General features: G+C 37.8%; 1 protein-coding gene and 1 long non-coding RNA gene across 2 annotated transcripts; one reads left to right on the top strand and one right to left on the bottom strand.

Moving 5' to 3' along the window:
- Positions 1-261: 261 nt before the first annotated feature.
- Positions 262-23,534, top strand: plekhf2 (pleckstrin homology domain containing, family F (with FYVE domain) member 2). Its single transcript, XM_008430799.3, has 2 exons — positions 262-396; positions 19,400-23,534. Exon 2 carries the CDS (start codon positions 19,414-19,416, stop codon positions 20,149-20,151), a length of 738 nt encoding a protein of 245 aa, XP_008429021.1. The 5' UTR covers positions 262-396; positions 19,400-19,413; the 3' UTR covers positions 20,152-23,534.
- Positions 16,025-25,912, bottom strand: LOC145555263 (uncharacterized). The gene is made up of 2 exons (XR_014091366.1): positions 21,535-25,912; positions 16,025-21,225 (listed from the first exon to the last, which is right to left on the bottom strand). It is a non-coding gene; the product is annotated as an uncharacterized LOC145555263 (long non-coding RNA).
- Between the last annotated feature and the right edge of the window lie 230 nt (positions 25,913-26,142).

Here is a 26,142-nt window from a genome sequence, read left to right on the forward strand (position 1 = left end):
ACAACAATTTTCCCCTTTTTGTTTGATTTTGTTTGTGCTGTGGTCACAAACTCTGACAAGATTTTGTTTGTTTGTTTGTTTGTTTTACTATTTAGGGCCATTTTAAATAGTAAAATAAAATACTTAAATTACCACTGAGCTCAGTGAAGTGCAGTTCCAGCACATTCTTATCACAGGTGTTTTTCTCATTTCCCACCAGTCCGGTGGGCCATGAACGCAGCGCGGCGCTGCCATGTTGTTGTTTTATCTTCAGCGCAGAGTTTCCAGCTGCTGTCGGTGTCTGCGGACACGGTGGGCACTTATTCAGGGAGACGCGCTCCTTTACGGATATTTCCTGGAGTACAGCTAAACATCGAGTCACCGCAAAGGTTACCGCACCCCAGGAGCTACCGTCGGGTATGTACTTATTTTTGGCGTAAAAGTTGTCTCTGTTGACACTTTACTGATTGGCCAATGCTCGTTCTGTGGGTTTTGGGCTGCTTTCCCCCCACCATTCATGTCTCTAAAAATCCGCTTCGTGGTTTCAAAGAAATATTCAGGGGGTTATGAAACCGGCGACTTTTTTGTGGTTGAACCATACAAAAAGAAAAAGTTAGCCTCGGTTAAAAAAAGCGAAATATCCGAGGCGTTCGGAAGCTAACATCTGAGCTAGCTAGCTAATGCTGACAACTGACACCACTTTGCCCAACTTTGTGGCTTGGAAAGTAACTTAAACTGAGGATTGTGTCGTGGGAAGTCGTGATAACTTCTTGTGGTGAGCTGGTGGGTCTAGAGATTAGTATCACTCGCTCATTCAAGGGCAGAGCTGAATAGAAACTGTCCTCAGGTCAAAATATTTCCGAATGTAATAAAATATATCTTGAGATTTTATTGATAAATGCTTTCCATAGCAGAAAAATCTTGGGAATGTCTCAGGCCTATTTCAGTAATCTGTAAGGTCAACCGGTAAATCAGTCAGAAATCCAGAATCATTATTACAAAGCTTTAGAGGGTGTATGAAACTTTTTTTCTACCACAAAAAGGGAACTTTGTCATGTCTTCACTTCTTCTGAGTCAGTTTGGGAGTGGAGAAGGATTGCATTGCTCTACATTCTCCATTACTATTAGCCGTTCTTTAAAATGCTGGAGTTAGTAGAGGGTAAAAGTTCATTCATATGTAATTAGTTGTAATGAGATCATTATCTATTTACAGCAATGTGGCTTTAGTTTAAGACAGGATTTACTAATTGCATCTAAGAAATAACTTGGATTGCACTTTTGGGAATTTTAAAAGAAGGTGCTTTTTTTCTTGCGTTACAATGCTCATCATATTTAAAAAGCAGTTTATAAATGGTACATTTCACCTCCCACACTTTGAAAAGGTGTGAGTGTTGCACTCAAAGTAGTTTTGCATGGTAAAAGGAAACCAATGCTGTTGAATATTATTATGGCTGTCTAGTTTATGATTAAAACATGTTTATTTAATTACTCTTTCATCATAATACTGTACTACTTAGCAACTTTGTGGAAAGCATTCAAACCTCTCTATTCCAAAAAGTGACCTTTTTCTTTTTTTGTTATAGGTCTGTACACGTTGTTAGGGTTTTTGTTGACTCTGTTGTGAAAGCATATTGTTTATTGTAATATATTTCTTGTTACAAATTTTTATTTATCGTTAATATAAATTCCAATTGATGATGTTTAAAGAAGATGCAAACTGTCCATATGGTTGTGATTGTTATCTTACTATTTACTCCACTGATTGTTCAATGAGAACATCAATAAATGTCAATACATTTCATAAATATGTTTAAATGTAGTTACTGTGTGCAGTTTAGAGACATAAATCACACTAGTTTATGAGACTGGTGTCCTTAAGGGTATTACTGCAATATTGCACACATTTATATTAAGATGGCAATATTGATTCGATTTGTTATTCCTCTCTTTCCAAAACTATGAAAATAAATTTCACCTGCGGTTTCAGCCTCTGCTGACTCACAAATTAACCTTAAATTAATTTAAATTAGTGGTTTATTGCTTTGCTGGTTTCAGGAAATCAAAATTGTCTCTTTTTTCTTTCGAATTGATATCACCTCAGTATTTGAATGTTAAACTGTGGAATGCACACAAGCAGAAAATCTGAAATACCCCCTTTACCTTACAGTTATCAGACTGTTAGTACTATACTTCATCTAATAAAATCTACTGGCTTAAGTTGAAGCTGAAGTTGCTGCCTGAAAGAAAAGTCTCTCATGCTGTGTCTGGTGTGAAGTTTTATTCCTGTTGTCTGCAGAGCGAAGTCGGCCATGACGTGTTGACTGATTGCTGTGAAGAAAGGGCAAAGATCAGGGGGGAGATTCATCAAGTCATCATGGCCCTTTGTCTCTTATTATAATGGAGACTTTCAGTATTGCAGGCTTTTGGGTGGCAGCCTAGCAGGGTCAGAGTTGAAGTGGATCCGGGTAGAAAGTTGAACTTCAAGTCTAATATTTGATAATCTTGTTACTTGAGCTGAAAACATTAGGTGGGGGAAATTTGCTCAGGAAATGGTTTGTGAGATACCATCTTGTACTTAAAATGTGAAATGTCTGTATCTAATGTTCCACGGGTGTTAGAAATCTGCGGGGGCTAGGCAGGCCTCTCCAACCTCAACATTATAATCATGCAGTGTGTTTTACTTGTGCAGGGGATTTCTGTTAGGCTGAGAGCCGTTATGCTGTGGTCACAAACTCTGACAAAAAGGCACATAGCTGGTATTTGACCTTTTTGTAGGTAATAAGTTTCTCCTGGAAGTCAAAGTTCTGATGTGGGAACTACATCCCACTTAGCTTTAGAGCAATCCCAGTGTGGGATTTGCTGACACAAACTGCCAATAATAGCAATTTTTCTCTGTTTTCTGCACTGTTGAACAGTGCTGTTTGTTCCACTGGTTTAGAGAGATACAGACAATTAGAAGTGCGAATAATAAGTTTGTCACGGCAAATTTAGCTAAGTTGTTAATGCTCTGCAATGGGGAGGCATAATATATCAGGACTAACATCAGTGCTGGCCAATACGAGTAATTTAAAAAAAAAAGTATCGTCGGATAAATAAAACTGGGCCGATTATTGACAATCGGTATTTATTTCCATTTTGTTAATGTTCGTATCTGGAGGGGAAGTGAAAGTGGTATTTTTTTGGTCATGTGACAATGATGGTGATGTAGCGCGGAATTGTGGGTAGTTTAGCTAACGCAGGAAAGGAGTGGTGAAATCAGCGATGTGGTTGTTTTTTGTTGTTTTTTTTCAAGGTGTCAAAATGGTAATAAAATAAATATAATGTCATAACAGCAACATTAAGATCAGCTTAAATTTTAAGACTGGTGCATTCCTACTCAGCAGCCCTTTTGCTTTCATAGCTCAAATTCATAGTTCATTGTTTTTGTATTTCTGACCTTGAAAATCTGGTTTCTGAGTATTTATAGGACACATCATAAATTCAGCTCCACTAAAAGTAGAAACTAATTTAAAAGTGTAACTGGAGATGCACTGTAATCCTTAATTTTGGGAGATCGGCGATAAAGAAGGCTGAATGTTAGCTTCTGTGCATAGACGGTTTTCACTGTAATGCATAGTGAAGAATATGTGGTGTTTGAACTATAAAAATATATAGTTAAGCCTTTTATCAAGTGGTTGTGGTCTTTAATCCTGGGATAAGTATGTGTTTATTTGTTTTCTGTAGCTATTAAAGTGATAGAGCTAAGTAAGCCAGTGGAATTAATTGTGTTTTTATATATATAGTTTAATTTTAACATAGTCAATAAAATAATAAACTTTCATGTTGTTTCCATTTAGCATTAAGACAAAATGTGATCAGAGGTGCTGTGCTTTCTCATGTTAGATTTGGTTGATGATTACATAATTAAAGCTATTTTTTTCTCTTGTAGTAGTAGGGGAAGACTCAAAAACTGCATCGTTTTGCATAAAGCCTCAGCTGCATTACTGTGGATATCTTTAAAACAGATAATCCCCTCCCCCACGCTGTTTAAAATACGTCTGAGTTGGTTACAGATCCCAGAAATCCCGACAGATGTTAAAACAACCAAGCCGGCCAGGTCAAACGAGGACTGAGCATTTTCAAGATGTTGGGGATTTGCTTAAAGTTTTTACATAATTTATCTGTTTCTTTTAGTAATGAGAACAATTTGGATGCACAGTAAATGTTGGCTGGCATAAAGAAAATTTAAAAATAGTGGTTTGCTGCATATGTTCTTTACATGAAGTGTGCAGAAACCAGGCAGCATTTTAGAGAAGCACTTTTTAAAGTCCCAGTTTCTGTCACCCAAAAAGCATTTTGCACTCAGATAAGTGATACAAAAGTCATCTGTGGTTGTTTAGACTGGGCCTAAATTAGCTAATATGAAAACTGTATTTTTAGAAATGTAAATTTTACATCTAAACAAGTCATATACAGGAAATAACTCTGACCTGCTTTACTGTAAGCTGGTTGGAGAAGTTGGAGAAGTTGCTTCTGTGTTAAGTAACGAGTTCAGGGACTCCAGTTTTTGGTAAAACTGACTACTTTTATTTTAACGCAAGCATCTTTGGCTGAGTTATTTGTATAACTGTGAAACTTTCTTAGTAATCATAACAATTTTAACATCTCTTTAATCTAAAATAAGTATATTTCTCTAAAGCTAAAGTGATCAGCTGTAAAAGATCAGCAGTAAAAATAAAACAACAACTTTTAATCTTAAGGTAAAGAATGAAACCACCATACTCTGCTTGGTGACCAATTCTGCTTTTACACATGCCTAGGAAATGGCAAGTTTCTGAAGAGTCATGTGTCCTTGGGTATTGTCACTATGTACTTCCTTAATCTACTGAAAGCAAACACCTCGGCGGGAAATTACTCTCAGACTGAGTATTGAGAGACTTTCTCTTTGCAGCTTCTCCAGGGCCAGCTCAGTCACTAACAAGTTACTAACTTATTAAAAATCCACTTTATATGTTGAATAGACATTTCTTTCCTAGAAAAACAGTATGAATAGACATTGAGTTTTCTTCTGGCAAGTCACCCAGATCCTTGCATCCTTTACTGGTAAAACTAGTTCTGCCAGACCTGACGGGGTGAAACAAACTAAACTGTTGGACGAGTCAACATTCCCATCTGCCATGTTTTTTTATTTGCGTACTTTTTTCTGTTCACCTTATCAGAACAGAAAGTCTTCTGCTTTCCTGGGTAATCCAACCCCATGGAAGATTATCCAATAGGTCTTGGTTTATAAATAGATGCAGATTATGTCCATAAAGAGTCCGTGTCACTTCCTGCTTGTCACAAGTAAACAAACTGATTACTTGATGGATAGGATGAGTATAATTGACACCCATAAACTGTTCTTTCTTTACTTTTAATTACAGTAACCATGATTGCCTGTACCTCCCTAAAGCGGAGAAAAGGAAGACCATAGATATTAGCTTTTGTTTTAGTGCCAAGACGGTTTTACACTATACTTTTTACATCCATCCATCCATTTTCTTTACACCCTTGTCCCTTAGTGGGATCGGGAGGGTTGCTGGTGCCCATCTCCAGCTAACATTCCGGGCGAGAGGCGGGGTCACCCTGGACAGGTCGCCAGTCTGTCGCAGGGCAACACAGAGACACACAGGACACACAACCATGCACACACACACTCACACCTAGGGGCAATTTGGAGAGGCCAATTAACCTGACAGTCATGTTTTTGGACTGTGGGAGGAAACCGGAGTACCTGGAGAAAACCCACGCATGCACAGGGAGAACATGCAAACTCCATGCAGAAAGACTGGGGCCGGGAATCAAACCCGAACCTTCTTGCTGCAAGGCAACAGCTCTACCAACTGCGCCACTGTGCAGTCCCTACTTATTACATATTAAGGTACAATTGGTGTTTAAACTATAAAAATAGGCAGGTGTAACCTTTCTTTTTAGAAGGTCTCAAGTATTTGTGGATTTAGGGTACTAATGGGTGGCTGTGGTTCCAAATATCAGGAGTCCAATGTATTTTAAAAATGCACAATAAGATCAGAACAAATAAGCATGCATGCTTGCTAAAATTACTATTGACTTTACTAGTGGTAAAGTGATGAGAAAGATACATTTGAGATATGAGAGTTTTACCACAGGAAATACTCTGCCTTCAAGTTTGATTTAAGTTCTGATTTATTCAAGTAAACGGCAGCAAGTTACAGTTGCTTTGTTTCTCAGCTGAGTAGCTGAGAAACAAATTTCCGTAACTAAAAGTTTCTACTTCAGGAAATGAGTCATTGTTTGAAAAAAGTGAAAATGTATTATCTGTGGCATATCTAATCCATCGGAAGCTAACATTTACATAAGATGAGGCTAATTCTACCCGCTAGTGAACAATGAAGCTCCCTCTAATATTTCATCATTATCTTTTGTTTTGTCATGTAGGTTTCATTTTCTTTAATAAGTATTTGCTGAGGTTAAACATGTAATGTAATAAAAAATAGAACTTTCTAAATGTGTAGTATGCTGTGAGTGAAACATTACTTTATTTTCAACAAGTTTGTTCTTTCTACAAGTTCTGAATTTCGTGCATTTGAGTTTAGGGCACAAAACGGTGAACTAATAACTTATAGCTGATAAAAAAAAGATTTATATTTGTCATGATCCAAACAGGGAAATATCATTTAAAATGGGATTGATTTATTTTCCTTTTAGAAAGTGTGAAGAATAAATTATATCTAATGTTAGTAGATCCGACTGCAGGAAGTGCTGCTGTCAAAAATAGACCGTAGCTTATTCCTTTTGCTTTTACTTGTCTAGTTTAAACTCTGCACATCAGGTAAAATAGGCCCTATTGGTTTTAATGCATTTAAAAACTGCTGTTTGACTGTTTTATACCTGCAATACAAAAAAACTGAAAGTAACTTGAGTTTTTCCTGAGGCAGCTGAGTTCATTTCAGTTGGATTCACTTTTTAAGGATAAATAGTTCAAGTTTGTTGTAGGTGTGTCAAATGATTAATCTATTATACTTGAATGAAAAAGTATTTAAAGTTCAAATGTAATTTGAGCAATAAAATTTTGGGGGAAAAACTATTCTGGAACAAAAATTAACTTGAAATGTTTTTGTTTGCTGAATAACAACGTTTTTTTTAACAGTGTGTTTGGTTCTTCTTTATACTAATAAGTATCCAATCCCATGAGCTGCAATTCTGTCATCTGGTTTTGCAAGGAAAAAAAAGAAATTATAAACGTAAAGATGTCTGACCACCCTGGAATGTAGAAAAAAAACATTGTTCCACTATATGTTGGGTATTTCTGAATTTAAGTAAGTCATATTTTAAACATATGTGTTGTTAATTATTTAACTTCCATTTATGGAGAAGACAACTGTCCTGGAAGTGGCTGGTTTATATGATCTGTGGAAAAAATGGACTAGAGATTCAAAATAGCAGAAAAATATGCTACTTGTTGCATAACCACGGCAACAAGGTATTTATTTATTATTTTTCTGACACCTGGGAACTGTTGATTAGCAATTCAGAAGCTTAAATAACATCTGAACTATGACTCCAAATCCCAGAGGAGTTAAAAAGGAGACAGAGCGGAGAGAGAAGGAGGAAGTATAAAGAGGAGTGGCAAAAGCAAATGAGGTGGATTAGCAACAAATGACGGTTTCACCCAGGAAATGTTACTGTGGAATATCATCTCTGCTGCTCAGATGTTAAGGTGTTAGCCTGTCACACAGTAACAGTGTTCAGTCAGAGGCCTCTTCAGATTCTGAAAACTGACTGCTACTGGAGAGTTTTCCTGCTCACAGCTTCACCGCCCACAACTTTGAAGATACTCAGATTTTATGAGTTATGACATTTAATTGACTTTTAGTGTGAGTTGAAGCTAGACCTGTGATCAGAATTTATAAAATACACTTTAGTAATCTGTGATGCACTTCATTTGGAAAATGTGTTAAAGTGACGTAGTAGCATCTAGCAGTTTGCTGCTATCCACCTACTTACTCATCATGTAAGCGATATTGACACGTTTACACATGCTCTTGGCTAATTGGTTTCCTAAGCTGCTCGCCTTGTTTTAAATCTGCCTCAACCTGCAGGAGTTGTTGGTAAAAACCTGATTTTCTGCCAACTAAAGAGACATCAGCTAGATTTTAAACGGTTTGCTGTCAGGTTGCAGTTTCTTCAGAGTACCAAATCTGACTATTGTTGACAATTTAACAGTTAAAGTGTTATAAGTTTATTAGATCATGATCAGAGCTGCCCCTAATCTGCAATTTTCAAGTATTAAACCAGAAATAAGTTCCAATGACAGAAGATTAAGCATAAAATGTAAATCTAACATCACCTTAAGCAAGTTATTACTCATCGATGAAAAACTGCAGATATTTTGTTTCCATAGTTTTAAAATCTTCTCTTTTATTAAATAGCTGATGCATTGTTTGACAACTTTGACTTTTACCCTGCGTGTTTTATCATGTTCACTGAAAGTGACTCATCTTGAAGTGAAAGGGTATGATTTAAGATGGTGGTTAGAGGAGGATATCCTGAAAATGACTGCAGATGACTTTTTCTTTTTATTTAGAGACCAGTTTGGTTTTTTTAATCTTTTAATTAACAGTTTTCATTGATTCCTTCTCTGAACTACTAATTATGTGCAGTGTGGTCTTTAAATATGTTGTTTTTCTCATGTGTGCTTGAGACTTTGGATTTTTATTCTTTAACTTTGAGCTGTTTGAGGTAACGGTATGTGATCAGACACAGTGGTGATGACCTGATTTTAACATTTCCCCTCCTGTATTAGTGGAAAGAAAAAGAATGGTAATGGTTCTTAGGTTTGCGTAAATACAAGGGGAAAATCTGACGTTTTCCTGTTCCTGTGTGTGTAAGATTTAGTTTGCTCTTCAATTTGAAGTTTTACTGTTGCAGTTTCCAAGTAGCTTGTCCCAGCACTTATTTCAACTTTTCATGAGATGAAAAGCTTCCTCACTGCTGAAAATCTATCCTTTCAAGCCTGCTAGATAACCCACTATGCTACTAGAAAGGCTTAATTCTTGTCAATGTATTATTTGTTCCAACAATGGCCCAATTTTAAGAAGTAGAAATCAGTCTGCAGACCACTCTGCTTATAGAAAACATATTAATTAATATTTTGAGACGAAGAGCTGACATTGCAAGATGCATAAATCTGCTGCAGAATTCACTATAGATGGCACAACGTAATTTATTCTGTTAACTGTTGACTATAATCTCTAAATGCTTAGTTTGTTTGATCAAAATTAAGTCTTGTAAAAAAATAAATGAATAAAAACAGAAAATTTCACAAAAAGTGCTTCTTGTAATGTGTTGTAGATGTCTAGGCCTAGACATTACAGGCTGTGCTGGACAATAACTTGTCCCAGAAATTATTACAATAAATGATAATATTGTCATTTTGAGAACTTATGCAAGTAGTATGATGACATAACATTACAAGTTAGGACTTTTGTGATTATCAAGCTCATGTTAATTTATTCTGTGATGAATTGTTTTATTGTTCATTGCGACAGGCTTGGATGCACCTTAACCTGTCGGACATATTTTCTAGGATAGTTTCCTGGCAGCTACAGCGACTCTTGTTTTCACAGTATCAACTCTTGCAGTAGATTAGCTTCAAATCCTTTTATCCTGGGTTCATTCCCACTCTGCCCGGCAGTTGTGTAATCCTTTATATAGATGTGACGGGATGTTGTTGACATATAGCAGGAGGGCTCCATGTTCAGGTCAGACTCTGGCTGATAACACTGTCCTGAAGGAGACGGTCCTCTACAAACACTGAGTATCCTCGTCTGAATAGTCAGAATAGCTACAGGTATGGGAACTCCATCTTGAAGAATAAAATGGTGCTAATTCTCCAATGTTTTATCTTCATTATGAGTTTGCAGTTTAATACCAAAGTAGCTAGCAGCTCATTAAAAAACTATAGATGACAATAGCATTGTTTCTGTTACAAATGATATTCAGCTAATGTTGAAAACGCTCTACTTCACAATTGTGGTGTTTCTATTAAATAAGAAATGCAATTAAAATCGCACGTGAATAAACTTGTCCACACAATAAGTCATTTAAAATCATGACGCCGACGGATGTAAACACATGAGATGTTTTCACATTTTAGCCACAAAACTAGCGCTTACCATCAACCAATCAGAAGAGACTTCAGCTTTTATTGAGGCGTTGGCACGACTTGGGAGCGGTTTCATATGTGGCGTTTTGGGGAAATTTGAATTAGATATTTTATAGAATCCAACACTTTTGAGTGACAAACTCAACTTTTGATAAACTGTGCAATGTTAGTGAATATTGCATATATATTTGAATCAAGGGTGTGGAGTACTTCTGCATTAGTATGAAGGCATTTTAGTTTTGTGATGGACACATGGAACCTAAATTTCAGAAGTGGTCAAATCATTTTGACAGTTTTTTAATAAAGTAGGTTTCAGTTTCAAGCATCCGGAATGATGAGATGAGTGAATCTCTGAGTTTGTTAGTGCAAACAGCCTAGCGGTTAATTTAATTAAGTGTAGTGTTTTACTGCTTCTTGGAGGTACTTGTCAAGCTAAAATTTAAGAAATTAATATTTTTTTAGAATATGTTTTATTTGATTCTTACGTCTACAAGATAAATAATTTTAAATGAGTTATCATTCTGGACCAGTAAGTGTGTTTTACGTTTTCTTTTATTGATGTATTTTTAAAATATTGAGCTCATATGTTGCAGGCAGCCTACAGAAACGCTTTTTCCTCCCTTTACTGCCGGTGTTTCCCATGATCTCTCTCTCTCTCTCTCTCTCTCTCTCTCTCTCTCTCTCTCTCTCTCTCTCTCTCTCTCTCTCTCTCTCTCTCTTTCTCTCTGTCTGTGATTCATTGCCTCCCTTTTTCTCCCAGTTGGGCAACACTGTAGGTTTAAGTTCAGGTTATCAAGAAGAGTCCTTGACCTGACATAGATTTACATTTTCCAAAGATGGGTGGTTTTAGCTTTACTTTTGCAAACCTCTCAGATGTCTTATTTGTCAAACCAATTTTCCTAAAGAGCTGCCTGATTGAAGTGCCTCTCTTGACTTCACCATGTCGAGGGTTTTCCTGTTAAAATAGACCCTGTGGTACGTTTATGAGATTTTATTTCAGACTCATAAAAGTCCAAATCAATTCCAGTGGATTAAATTTAAACCGTTTTTCTGTCTATGTAGGAGCGATTTTATGAGCATAATATTCCAGCATGTAGTTCTACACCTATTCTGCTCCCAGTTGTTGCTGCTCAAACTTCTCTTTTATTGGAAACTATAGATCTTATGACCCGACGCGGATAATATTGCTCTGCAAATGTTGGGTAAATTTTCCTGAAGAACAACATTACTGTGTGCTGACGTACTGCATGGTTATTTATAGCAGGTGATACTACGGTCTAAAGTATGTCTGACAAAATCTCATGTGGGGACTACATTAAAGGGACTATTTTGGTAATAAGTTAAAATGTGTCTGGCATTCAGAGCATCTGCAAAAAAAGGGCCAGCAAGGAGTTTTTTTTTTTTTTCTAAGAAAACAGTTTCAGGTTGATAAGTCAATGATGATCTTATTTTATAGACCATAAATTGAATCTTTGCTGACTTTTCTCTCCTCTGTTGGTTTGGAAATCTTAGTATTGGTTAAAAAAAAATTGACTTAGCAGAGTAATACATATACATAATAAGATCTTAGGAGTTGAACAATGAACACTTACAGAACTGTTCAATAGACAGATCATCAGGAAAGCTAGTGCCGTTCCTGCTGACAGCTCTCATCCGTTACACGCTGAGTTCCAGTTTCTGCCTTCAGGCGTCCGGCTCAGACTTCTTTGTATGAAAAGGAACAGGTACAAGCACTCCTTTGTTCCTATTGCAATTTATCTTTTTAATGCAGGTCAAGGTAGGGGGACTCGTTCCTGACTGTTTGTTGGCTTGTGTTATTATTTGCACCATTTATTTCTGACATACTGCTGTATTCTTCCTGTCATGTATGGATTTATATTTGATGTCTTTTTGGTACAATTTGTTGTTTTTATATACTTGCTGTAACATCACTTATGTTTCAGTTTTTATTGAGGTAGGACTGCATTTGAACCCCCTTAGTTCAACATCTACAATACTTTGAATAATCAAACCTGAGTGGATATTTCTGAACTGAAAGTAGGTTTGTTAAAATTCATTTATATGTAAGAAGTGGTAAAACTGGACTGAACTGCTCTACACCAATTACAGATTCTTCAAGGCAAAGTTTGGGATTTGATTAACCTTAACAATATTTGATGATATTACAAATTGATCCTTTGTTTTCCCAACAAATATGGCTAAAATGTTAGGTGCATCCCTTGTTTTTACTATTAGTCGCTCATAATATCCCTTTCTCTAAAGCAGGGGTGTCAAACTCCAGTCCTGAAGGGCCGCTGTCCTGCAGTTTTTAGATGTGCCACAGGTACAAAACACCTGAATCAAATGGCTTAATTACCTCCTCAGTTCTCCAGAGCCTTGCTAATGACCTAATTATTCTATTCAGGTGTGGTGCAGCAGAGGCACTTCTAAAAGTTGCAGGACACCGGCCCTCGAGGACTGGAGTTTGACACCCCTGCTCTAAAGGTTTGCGCAAAACACAGACTAGTTAAGTTGTGTTTTCTCCCTCTTGACTCTAAACTAAGTCAGACCAATTTGGCTAATGACCTCTGCAACGAGCTCTTTCTGCACTTAAATCTATTGAAGCGTCTATTGTTATGGAAAGATCATTGATGTGTTCAGAGTTTTGGTGGGGTTGGAAAAGTTACATTTAGCGGATTTTGCCAACATATCATGAGACAGAAAAAAAAAAAGTTTTAATCCCCACAAAGGGGATCTAATGGTTAAGCTACACATTCTCCTCGCCTTTTTTACAAGCATTCATTGTGATTTTGTTTCACGTCATCCATTGTGTAAAACTTAATGATTGTTGCTCTCTCTTTGGGGTATTGTGTTCATCTTGCTGTGTGCAGTGAGTTGAACAGACTCCTTATACAAGCAAATGTGAATTTTCAATAAATCCTCAGCAGAGAGAAGTAGTTTTATCACCTGTTCTCCTCCACACCATGTTGCTGAAAGGAAACCGTTTACATGAAAGTACAATTAGTGTGTTTCCTTTGCTATAATGAGTTGTCCTCATAACAAGCCAAAGGTCTGCAGAGACTGTAATTATAGATGCTTTAAGTAGGAAGAAGAGAGTAACTGAGTCTCCCTTCAACTTTCCTAATGAGAATTCTCAACAGAATAAGGAACCACAGGCAATGTAGTAATTATGAACAATGATGTTATGGGTCATTAAGTTTTATTTTTTTACTTACATGGTCTGAAAAAATTGTAAATTAGATGTTCTCTTCCCTGGTTGTGTTTAGTAATGCCAGCTCCGTCGTCAGACCACATGGGACAAATTATACTATCACAAACCTCTGGAAAATTACAGCAACCTGAACATCCTGTTCAATAGAGGCTTCAGTCAGAGGCTTAAATAGAACGACTGTAATACAGGCTGCTACAGAAGATCTGTCTTGCCAACAGCCATTAGCATCTACAACAACTTTGACAAAAATTGTACATTTCCCTCTGGGATTGAGACATTATTTTGGAAACGGAGAGAGAGAGAACAGTTCTGATAAATTAATTACAAAACCTATTCTGCTTTTGTAACCAATTACCACAAAAATAAAAATAGAAATTAATTTGTCCCACAGTGAAACCACTAAAAACCCAGATTGGAAAATAGTTGTGTTCTAGTTTAGCACTTTTTAAAAACTGTCGAGGTTCTGTGAAAATATTATCTGAAATTAATAACAAGGCATGTCTAAATCTGAAATATTGAGTTAAGTAATGTGCACCTGCTCAGTAAGCATTTCAGAAATGAAATATAAATGATTATAAAATGAACAGCTTGAGTTGCAGTGCTGCTTTGCTCCAGTCTACCAGAGTATGAGGTACATCTATCTGTCCAGTTGGCCACTGATGGGTAATCGATGTATTAATGTTCTCAAATGATGCAGCAGCTGGTAACTTGTAGCTTCCCAGACGGCGGTGCTGGTACATCCAAGTAAGCCTGCCTCCTCTCCAGCTGGCTCAAAGGCAGGAAACCGACACCAAGTCCCAACGTAATGCAAATAAATAATTACTCGTGACTGTGAAGGTTATCTCCTGTGTCCGCCATTTTGACACTCATTGAGCGGATTCTTATCAGTATAGTGTGTTAAATCATTAAAGCTGTTCAAATTTAGTTTAGAGCAGAAATGTTTGGGAAGCATTTGAACACAGGTTAATTATAAATACATGTTATTATAAACTATGTCAACATATTTAATCCACACTAATGTAATCATTCTCCCACAGCCAACAAATTCTTCATCTTTAAACTGCTGTAGATTATAAAGTAAAGCACATGTCACATATACATATCAAAGTAAAACATGATTTTTGAATAAAATTTAAAATCATATGTTTTTCTGTCACCGTTTTAAATTATTTAAATAAAATTAACATCAATTGAGTTTTTTTTTTTTTTTTACAGGGACATATAAAAAACATTGTAGATCCAAAGCTTAAAAAGTGACTGCCTCATTTAAAGAAAAGCACTTCATTTGCATTTTTTGTTGTTCTTCATTTGAGAAGAAAGCTTTTGATATATTTGGTATATTTGGTCTATTTTTAACAATAACAGCAGGATTTAGGTCACCGTTTTCTTTGAAAACTCTTGTTTTATTTAGCACGGTTAAGAAAATAAGTAAAAGCTAATTTGTCTCCACCCCAGTTGGCTTTTGAGTAAAAATAATTGGATAGATGCCGTTCTATTTACTGAAATGAAAAGGAACCGAAAAGTGACCCAAATTAGTTGTTTTTTTTTCACCAAAAGCGACATGTGTCCGACTTTTTTATGGCAGTCAGAACGGCCCAATTCTGATCTTTTTTTTTAAATCTGTGTCATAATTTTGCGTCAGAAAAAGCCAGTTGAAGTAAATCTGGATGTAAATAGTAACTGAAGTTTATAAAATTCTTAAAGTCTCACTCCTCGTCTTACTATACAGTCAACCAGACTTCTGTGCAGAGGTTGCAGTCAATGTGCCACAAAAGGCCATCGATATCAGTTGCACTTTCAATTTTTCCTTTGTTGCTTTGTCTTATGATCTTGTGACGATACTGTCGGCTCTGAATAACTTTAATATCGGTCTTTACACGGCGGTGTCCATTATTCCGTAAACGTGTGCTGTGTGGTGTGACATCTTTGTTCTTCTGTACATGCCGTTCACCAAGCACAACAAATCACATTTCAGTGTATTAGTGTAGCCTAACTTGTAACATTTATTTTAGTTTTTTCTTTATTTTTAGTTTTGCTTATTGCTTAAATGATATGAGAAAGTTGAAGACAACCATTAACCTGAGAAAACTTGTTTTTCTCAAATCCTTTGAATATTAATTTGAAACAATATGAACGGTAGGAGAAATATTTATTTTGTAAAACTGTAAATTGAACATTTACATAAGCCTGCCCCATCCAATAGTTATCTGTCCTGTCCTTTACATTTTTCTTTTTTTTACTAATCTGGTGTGTCTTCTCTATCATCACTACTCGGCAGAAAAAGCTTTATTTTTGCTGATGTATTATCTTCTGCCTTTTATTCTCCTCTGCCTTGCTTTGATTACTGCTTTGGGAGACTCCACTCTGTATTTATGGCACTCTTCCTCCCTGAAGGCTCCTGCTCTTTGTGGCCTCCGCTCTCTGCGGATGGGAGCTGGTTGCCCGGCGCTGGGCAGCCAGCCCTTGCTATCAGGCTGGATGTGTCAGCAGCACCACTGTCCTCTCCAAGGCTTTTAACGCAGTTCACTTGCTCACTTTGGGTTATTAGTGTGCAGATCACTGTGGAGTCGGCCCAAGCTGTTCTGGCATTTGCTGGCTAATTAGCATAGTTTCTTCTTCTGGAGGTTTTTAAAGGGCAGGGAAGGAATACGGTTACACCAGCACATTACTTTGTGTTACAGTTTTATTGTTTGTTCAGGAGCAGCCGACCCAGTTTTTAACAAACTAGTGCAAATCAAAAGCCAGTGCATGCGTCAGGACGACTACTCTTACGATTAATCTCTGGCTGTCATTCACACCAACCCTGCTTAGTCCGCTTTAGTCAAACTTAGTTTGTACTACTATACAAACTAATTACTACTGCACAGTCGCATTTCCAATAAAGCAAACTCTAGTCTGCCTAAAAACGTATGTTTTGTTTCGTTTGAAGTGGACTCCAGTGCTGTGTGAATGCATATGTGAACACCAAGTGAAGACGGCTTCAAAAGCAGACTGTAGCCCAAGGCATTCTGGTTACATGCAACCAAAACAAACACGCGTGTTTAGCGCTAGCAGTAGAAATGGCTCGTGGTCTTATGACCAGTTGTTAAAATCTAATGCAACTCTTCTTTCTTTACGTTTCATGAAGAATGAAGTTCCACTCAGTATCTTCTTCAGAGGTTTTCATGTTGTTTGTTTCAGCGGTTCTTGGTGCAGCGCCACCATAGGGGAGGAAGGGAACAAGTTTTACAAACGGTTTGGTACATTTGACACAGTGCACTGTTGAAAGAGAACCACGCCAGCTGCAAATTGGACAAATGTTGCAATTTTGGTCCCCAATCAAAGAAAGTCTACTGGACTACCAAGTGTGAAAACTCCCTAAGAATGGACCTGCTTCACTCTTCAACATAACATCTTACAGTAGCTCTGTTTACATGTTGTTTAAACCAAACCAACATTCTTAAGCTGTTGCTGTTTTCATGCAGTAATTCATAGAGATCTGACATACTGTAAGGAGCTTAAGTTGCATAGCAAGCCAGTGTTGGAGTCAATTAAATTGCAATGCTTTAAGATGTCAATAACATAGTAAACATTGGTTTGCAAATGCTTATCAAGCCCATTAAACTTGTTCATGTAATTATAAATTGAAAAATATATTTTTTTAATTTAATGTATTTATTTGTTGAAGCAAAAATGTATATATTTTGCTTTGTTTTTTTTAATTTTCAAATTAATTAGTCCACCAGTCAACAACTATTTTATTCCATCTTAACATAACAATAACCAGGTCAAACACTGATAGCAGAGAGATAATTGAACAATTAAAGATGTAATTTGTTTTTCAGTTACCTTAGAAATGACCTCATTTAGACCAGTTGATTCAATTTAGCATCGTTGATTAAATCCTATTAAGTTATAATAACCTTTGAAGTTCCCAGCTCATAGCTGTCTGTAAACATTTGCTTATTTTGAAGCTCACTGAGACTTTGGGAAACTATTTGATCTAATTGAGATTTTTTGTTTTGTGCATTTAAGTTTTCCTTCTTGACCTGCTGAGTCCTGAGGGACACATCGAGCTCTGTTGGACCTGAACCGCTCTCTTTGTCCTCCTGCTGCTCTGAACCGTCTCTATCTGCCGATTGATCCTCAGCATGTAGTGCAAAGTGCATTTGGAGGCTTCTTCTTATTTTATCCGTTGCATTTGTTGTCTTCTCGGGTACAAATCAGATGCTTTTGTTGTCTTTGATCTTTTAAAGGTTGTACCCATTTTTCACTTTTGGGCTCTGATATCTGTCCGTTCTACAGGAGGTTGAACAGACTACGGCTTTAAGTCCTGCTGCTCTTTATTGATGGTTTTACTCAAGCTGAATGCAGAATGTTGGAAACAAAATGCATGAAAAGAAAAAAATATCCACAGCAAAGACGAATGAAAACCTTTAAACTGAATCTTATATTTGTGTTTACTGACATTATCGGTCTGCACTCAACCCTCCAGACTTGCCGGAGAGACGGAGAGCAGTCACCCTTTCATTACTGTTGCCACTGACCTTTGACCTTGACAGTGCTCCATTGTGCTTTATTGAAGAAGAATCCAGCAGTTGTGCAGAGTTTCCAGTTAGGTCATAGCAGAAAATGCAACCCTTCAGCCTTTTATTCTTGTTTTTTTATGGCGTTTTCTCCTAAAAGTTTCAAAAACTGGGCATTTCAGAAGCAATATTTTATACATAACAGCTTTTATAAGGACAGAAAATATGCCTTTATGAAATATCTTAGCAATAAGAGGTTGAATTATGTGGTCCAGTTGTTAATTAACTTAATTCAATTGAGCTTATTCATGTCTCAAATTAAAAGAAATGTAGCAAAACACTATAAACAGGTTAAATTTATATGCAGTAACATCCAGATGGAGTTCAAATTAATCCATTTATTTTCAATTTAATTAAGTATTCAAATTTAGATCTAATTGCATTCTGAGCAATTTGATTCTGATCATAATTCGGTACAATTAAATCCAGGTTCTTATGAAGGCAAGCGGGTAAAAAATTATCTAAAGAAGCATTTAAGTGTTGTGTAGTTCTTTTTTTAAAATCACGTTAACTTTTTTATCAGTGAAGACAAAGTGGATCAGATCCAAAAGTATCTGCAGTTGCTGAATGGTGAGAGAATTGGCACTAATTGCCAAACTCAATTCAAAGGCAGATCTGCTCCGAAAACAAGCAAATAATCTGTAAGCGCTCACACAGCTTGTCTGCATTTAAATGTAAGCATTTTCAGAAAAATGCTCCCATGTGTTCATATATTTATGTAAATTATAGCCATGGCAAATGACGTAACATTCTCAAAGACCAGAGCTGTTTGAGTCAGAGAAAATTACCACAGCAGAAAGCTGCCGTTAAGTTTTCTGCAGGGGGAAGAAAATGGAGGAGATCAGACCACAACCACCCCTCGCCCCTGATTAAAAATGAAAGATCTTTTTAAGGAGGTGGAAATAAGCAAGAGGTCATCATAGAAATTATGTATCTCTTGGTTTTGTTGAAAAAGATGCTATAAAGAAGTTAATTATATCTTTTTACATGCAGATAAAATGTTCTTGTGATCTGCATTAGTGTGACTGTGTCCTGTTCCGTGTCACCAGAAATCTCCAGACGATGTTTCAGAAAGCTGTCATGATGTTCAGCATTAAACAGGTGGCCAGCTAGACCTCATTTCCAAATAGCTATAACTACACGTACAAAGTCTCAGTAAATTAGCATTTCCTTCTGCTGATGATCTTTATATATCGACAATATTACTGAAGAGCTAAGCTAGGCTAATGCTAGCAAACTTCCTCTCTGTTTTGATATGACTCTTTGATCATTTGGCAAATATTTTGTCCGTAATTTAACCTGTATAAAATTCTGATAAACATGTTTTTCCACAAAATTTAGAACTTTGTTTTGATCATCGTCCTTTTTAACAGAACATGAGGAAGAACTGAGTCTCCCTAATCAGAGACGGGAAGCTACAGAGACCAACATAATTGTAAAGGTTGCAAAACGTAATTTTTCTTTGTTTTCTTTCCCCAGCAGGCGAGGCGAAGATGGTGGACCGGCTTGCTAACAGCGAGGCCAACTCTAAGCGGATCGGATTGGTGGAGAGCTGCTTCGGCGCCGCAGGCCAGCCCCTCGCCATCCCTGGTCGCGTGCTGATCGGAGAGGGCGTCCTCACCAAACTCTGCCGCAAGAAGCCCAAAGCCCGCCAGTTCTTCCTCTTCAACGACATCATGGTCTACGGCAACATCGTCATCCAGAAGAAGAAGTACAACAAGCAGCACATCATCCCTCTGGAGGGCGTCACCATCGACACGGTGCCTGACGAGGGCGAGCTGCGCAACGGCTGGCTAATCAAGACCCCCACCAAGTCCTTCGCCGTCTACGCCGCCACCGCCACGGAGAAGTCCGAATGGATGAACCACATCGGGAAGTGTGTGAGAGAGCTGCTGCAGAAGAGCGGCAAATCCCCGACTGGCGAGCACGCCGCCGTCTGGGTGCCTGACTCCGAGGCCACCGTGTGCATGCGCTGCAAGAAGGTGAAGTTCACGCCCGTCAGCCGGCGCCACCACTGCAGGAAGTGCGGTTATGTGGTTTGTGGGCCGTGCTCAGAGAAGAAGTTCCTGCTGCCCAGCCAGTCGTCCAAGCCGGTGCGGGTGTGCGAGCATTGCTACGGGATGCTGTCGGGAAGCCTCGGGCCGCGCTCGGAGTCCATGAGCCGGCCGGGCGCCAACTTCAACAACAACACCCTGTCGGACGATGACGACGATGATGACAGCAGTGACTGAGGAACGCCCAAACCTCCACAGGACTCATCTTGTCTCGGCACTGAGGAGAATATACTCTTCCTCTCAAGATATCACCTAATTATTTTGTTGTTTTCCTTGTTTCTTTGATTGAATCTCGATCCAAGAAGAGGATTTTTTTTTGTTTGTTTTTCAGGATTCCTTTCTATGATGGATTTCCTCCAGAAAAAAATTAAGTTTCTGAAACAGTAAATTATCAGGAAAACGTGGAACTAACTGGGTGACCAGCAGAACTCTGGGATTAAGTCAGACTGTGCATCACAGCTTCACCTTGTTCTCATGCCTCCTAATTAGGCTAATTCACTACAAAACAAAGGTGCTAACGAGATATTCCGCCTGCACTGTCCCCGCAACTTAATTTGTCCTGAATAGTTTCTGTTCATTTTTATTTCATTTCTACAACCTAAACTGTGGTGATAATTAGCAGGAAACTGAGAGTCTTACCCCCCTTAGCGCCTCTGTCGGCCTTTCTAACAGATTATGGAGTTTTTCTACTCTTTTTTTTTTTGTAGATTTGTCCTCAGATAATTATAGATTTTTCTGTTTATTATCAGATAAAATGTAGATGTCACGCTAAATGTAGAGATTTTCTAGTTGAACTAACGCAGTTGCTTCTGACAAATCAGCTAAAGTCCCCAAAACTAACTCTAACCTCCATCTGTGCCTTCCAGCAAACAGAGCTTATGCATAAATGAAACAAAGCTGCAAAAAAAAGTAAAACAGGGAATCCATGATGGGCCAACTCCTGAACACCAGGCTGATTATCAAAGGAAGGGTATTGTGATTGTTCAGGAGCTGGCACAGTGCCTTGTTAGTCAGAGGATGGACAAAAAAAGTTAGAATTATGCAGACAGTCAGTCCTCAGGTTTCCCAGACAGAAAACTCAGTAAAATGCTGCATAAATCGGATTTTGACCTGAATATTTCACTGCTTCCTTGCAGTTCTCGTATCCACGGTTGTTGGTTGCAGGTTTTCTGAGTTGCAATCAGCCTCCTGAAACTCACCCGCCTGGGAATTCCTGGAATTTGGACCCAGTATTACCTCATGGGTGGAGTTCTGTGGAAAACAAAAGGAAAACATGACGATGGCTGCAGATTTTACTTAGCTGGCAAATTGCTTTTCGGGAACTAACGTTCAAGTTTCTTTTGTACCTGGATGGATTTTCTTTTTCTTTTTGTGTTTTGATTAGAGAGGCATGGAACAGATTTAGTCTGATTTATGTTTAGTTTGAGTTAATAATGACCTGAGATGTGCTTAATTTAGTGCTCTAAAGAGAATAAACCTCCTCTGTTTGTGTAGTTTGTTTAATTTGTGAATGAAAACTAGTAGCTTGCAATAATCAGGAAGGGTTTTTTTCCTGCTTACATATGCAATTCCTCTGTGATCTGAGGTGTTCTGAAATGAAAGACAGGAAATCAGCGCAGCGTCTTCCTGCCTGTTCCTCCTCCCTCCGCTGATCTGAGGTCAGATGAGTCAGAAAACAAACAGCCGTCCTCTGAACTCCGCTTCCTTCCCCTCCGTCGCACCACTCTGACTTTCCAAGGAGCGGCCAGAGTCACATGGCGCCGTCATGTGATCAGGGACCGAACCTGGAAGTGAAAGAGGGCTGGGTGGAACCAGGACTACCTGTCCCAGCCTGCACAAGCGTTCATCTCATTAGTCCTCAGAGAGTCCTCAAGAGAGTTTCATTCCTCTAACAGGAAGTTTAAAAAAAGAGAACATTTTATAATAAATGGATGCTGAAGCTGAAAAGCAAGAAGGAGACAGATTTCTTTCTGCATTTCTGCAAAAAATGAATTAAAGTTGACGTTAAAATGCAATATTAACAAAAATATCAAAATCTTACCAGTTGTGCTGCTTCCTAAATAATAGTCTTGAAAATGATGCAGTGCTTATTGCAAACAAACGACATAAACGTCATTTTAGCTGCAGGATAATAGCTCAGAAAGTGTCACAGGTCGAGCAAATGAAAAATCATTTCAGCCAGCTGTGAAGCGAAGGATCAGCCAACATCTTTCTTGATAAGTACATAGATTCCTATAGAGTTTTGTAATATTTGAACATTTTTGTTTGCTGAGTCAGGATGAATAATTATACTGTAGTTTGTCTGTGTCTTCAGTGTTTCCATCATCATTTCTCCTGCCTCCTGTTGGAATGAAACTCATTTGAGTTATGATTAGAAACGGTTCGGGGGAATATAAAGTTTTATTTGCTTTAAATTCAGATGATTATTTTTCATTTTAAACTGAGCATTATGTGGTTTTTTTTGTTTGTTTGTCTATACTGAGTCGGCATTAAACACACCGCTTATGGCAACAGAAGGAACAAAGGGATTTTCTTATCTTTGTCTTGTTATAGATGTAATTTTTGTGTTGCTACAGTTAAATGGCCACCTGTGATTGGAGGAATGGGCAGGTGTTGATCACTAACTAGCTGTGCTTTATAGTTGCTGTGGTTGATGTGCTGAACCCAGAAGCACCGAGTCGGGCCTCAGGTTTGCTGTGGATTGCACTTAAAAAGCCGACACATGAACTCTGGTCCGGGTCGCTCCTGGACCATCCTGTCAGAACCGCAGCGACTCTTTGTTTTGTTCCTGATGATTTTTGTACATGTGTGCAGATTTGTTTGGGTGTATTTTAGGTTGTGCAGTCCTGATCAGTACCAGAATTTGCCTGTGCTCTGCTTTTTTCTTTCTGCTTCCTTTGAGCTTTTTCAAACATGGTTAGCATAAAAAAACACACCAAGTAGGAATCTTTATAATTTACAGCCAGCATTTGCTGGATTTTACTGGTTTATATTCATGATATTCAGAGGTTGTTTTATCCTAACCTGGCCAGCTTGTTCAACCAAAGTCCAACAGGTTTGATTGAAAATTAAACGTTTATTTGATGCTGAAGCATCAGAGTTGAAAAGAAATTCTTCCAAAATGTAAGAGCAGAACAAAAATCCGTTGGCTGCCCTGCAGCACCCACACACATCCAGCCATTACCTGAGTAACCAGGCTGCCTGAGTGCAAACAAACAGGTTATTTACCAGTTTACAGTTGAGTGATTATGCAACAGAATAAAAATCCAGCAGGGGATCGTCTAAATGCTTCCCGGTGGTGCACATTTACAACGCAGTAAAAATCTCTCCTCTTACTGATTATGTATTAAAGGTTTCTGATTACATTTATGATGCGTTCTCTTTTTTTTTGTTTTTTTGTTTTAAACGCTGAAGCTTGATTAAGACGATGACGCATGTACACAAGTTATCAAGTAACTTGATTTTCATTGTTTTGTGGAGGGTTTATTTTAAAAAAAAAGCTTGGGATGGGGGTCACCAAGAGAGCAGAGAAGGTTGTATTAATAAACATTAAACAAGGATTTTCTTCAGTCTGTTTGTTTTATTTTTTTCAGTGCTGAAAATGTCAAAACTCCCAAAGATTATAAATAAATATAAGGATAATAACACGGTTTTCTTGTAATATTATTCTGATTAATTTGAGCTTTTCCCCGAAACCACATCTGGAGGTTCTGCATGATCAACGGTCTGAAACCTGCAGCTTCCACAACGGCTTTTTTTTAACTCTGGATAAAATGATAGACACCCAACCTTTTTAAATATTAATATCAGAGCGGAGCAATATAGTCTTGAAATGTACCAACAACATTTTGTGGTATTTATAGTAAAACTAATAGAAGTGAGTGAAAACTATTTACAACTTTATTTTTGCATTTTCTTTAGGGAACTGCAGCCAAAGCTGCATAAATATTTAATCATATTTTCATATTTATCCTGTAGTGGATCCATAACAGCAGAGAAAATAGCATAAGTATTTGCAACAAAACAAGCAGACTTTAGGGTTTTCAATAAAGTGAAAGTCTTAAATTAAGGCCTTGAAATATCTTAAAGTTTTAAAAGATGTTGGTTGGCCTTAGATGCCTGTTATTAGAGCTGTGACTAAATACATTAGTCAAAGATCTTAAATGTTGTGGCAGGACTTTTGAACACTTTCCCTTTCTTTTTCCTCGCTGAATTTTTGTCAGTCGCACACAGGCATCTTTATTGCTCTGACTCGAGGCGATTCAGGCTAATATACAAGTTTACACATGTCATAATTTTTAAATTAAGACATTTTTCCATATATAAATTAAATAATCTGATAGTGGTTTAAAACAATCTCTTAATTGTTAGTTTTGTCTTATTTCAAGTGTTCTAAGATAATTTGCAATGGAAACTAGACCAAGGACACTTGTTAAGAGTTTGTGTTTTTGCAGTGTAGAAAATAAGAGATTTCTTTCCTTTCACTTCATTTCAAAACTACTTTGTCTTGGTTCTAAAATGACAAATTGTGAAGAGTAGGATACGCCTGAATCAATCGATGTGATGCCTCCAGGTATCACACAACCAAAACAAAACGCCACCAAAGCCTGTATGGAACAAGAGAGAAAATGTGAAATCTTTCTTATATAAAAGCTGGAAACTGAAAAACTTTGTTTCCAGAGTTTTCGCTCAATAATTCATGTCCATCAGATAATTTGGCAGCTGCACAGTACATGCAGCTCACAGTGTGACTATACTACAAACCATTCAGTTTTTGCAGTGCTCAGGTTTATTAGCAAACCTGGAAAAGATGTCTAAAAAGTCTTAAAATACTCTGCAGTATTGCAGCAGCATAATCTGACAAAGAAAAATCATTAATTTGAGTTAATGTATTCAGTTGGGGGGAAATCATGCAATCATCAGTGCACATCTGTACTTGTAACTGCATTTGAAATGTAACAATCCTGTTTTTTGCTTTATACCACTCTCTTTTAATTAATCAGTTCTTCAAAACCTCTAGCAGAAAAAGTCTCCAAAGATCAGTCGGAGAGCTTTGTAGCAAAAAGTACCTTAAGGTCATGATGTGTCCATGGCAACCATTAGATACCATTTACATGCTTATTAGTTGTTGGGGACACATTCAGGAAAAAAAAAAAAAAAAAAAAACTTTAGGGATTGCTAAAAACAACACTCTTTGTGCCAAATCATACCTATCTTTGTATCAATGTTTTTTTTTGTACAAGCTGCAAACTAAAAATTTGACTTTCTGCTCAATAATTCATATCCACCAGTTGATTTAACAAGACAGAAACATCCTGCAGTGTTTGAAAGCCTCACAGTGTGAGATTCCCCTGGAGAAAACGCAAACAAGAGCTGCCCAACTGGAAAAAAAACAACTCAGTTCACCTGGAAGACATGTAAGCCTTTCTATGATTCTTTCAAAGACCTTTAAGCTTATAATATACATTAATAAAGTCACACTAATTAAAGTTTCTATTGCCTACTCAGCAGGATAAAGGTATTTTTGACATGGATTTTCTTTTCTGAAACCATTGGTTTAATTTGTTCCTTCAGAACCAGTTAAGTCTGAAAAGATTAAATTAAAAGTTTCCTGCAGACGTCGGCTGCCTCCCAGACTCCCAGACCTGCTGCTCTGCTCCTGAGAATATTAATAAAAGTGAAAAGCCTTTGCTTTGCAGCAAAAAGGTTCTGGGTTTGATTCCCGGCCCCGGTCTTTCTGCATGGAGTTTGCATGTTCTCCCTGTGCATGGTGGGTTTTCTCCGGGTACTCCGGCTTCCTCCCACAGTCCAAAAACATGACTGTCAGGTTAATTGGCCTCTCCAAATTGCCCCTAGGTGTGAGTGTGTGTGTGCATGGATGTTTGTCCTGTGTGTCTCTGTGTTGCCCTGCCACAGACTGGCGACCTGTCCAGGGTGACCCCGCCTCTCGCCCGGAACGTTAGCTGGAGAGGCAGCAGCAACCCTAAAGGGGGTAAAGAAAATGGATGGATGGATGGATGGATGGATGGATGGATGGATGGATGGATGGATGGATGGATGGATGGATGGATGGATGGATGGATGGATGGATGGATGGATGGATGGATGGATGGATGGATGAAAAGCCTTTGTGGCTCACCTGCGGAAACACACTGTCCCTTCTGATTT

Source organism: Poecilia reticulata, chromosome 16, assembly GCF_904066995.2.
Source record: "Poecilia reticulata chromosome 16, P_reticulata-male-v2, whole genome shotgun sequence".
Classification (NCBI taxonomy): domain Eukaryota; kingdom Metazoa; phylum Chordata; class Actinopteri; order Cyprinodontiformes; family Poeciliidae; genus Poecilia; species Poecilia reticulata.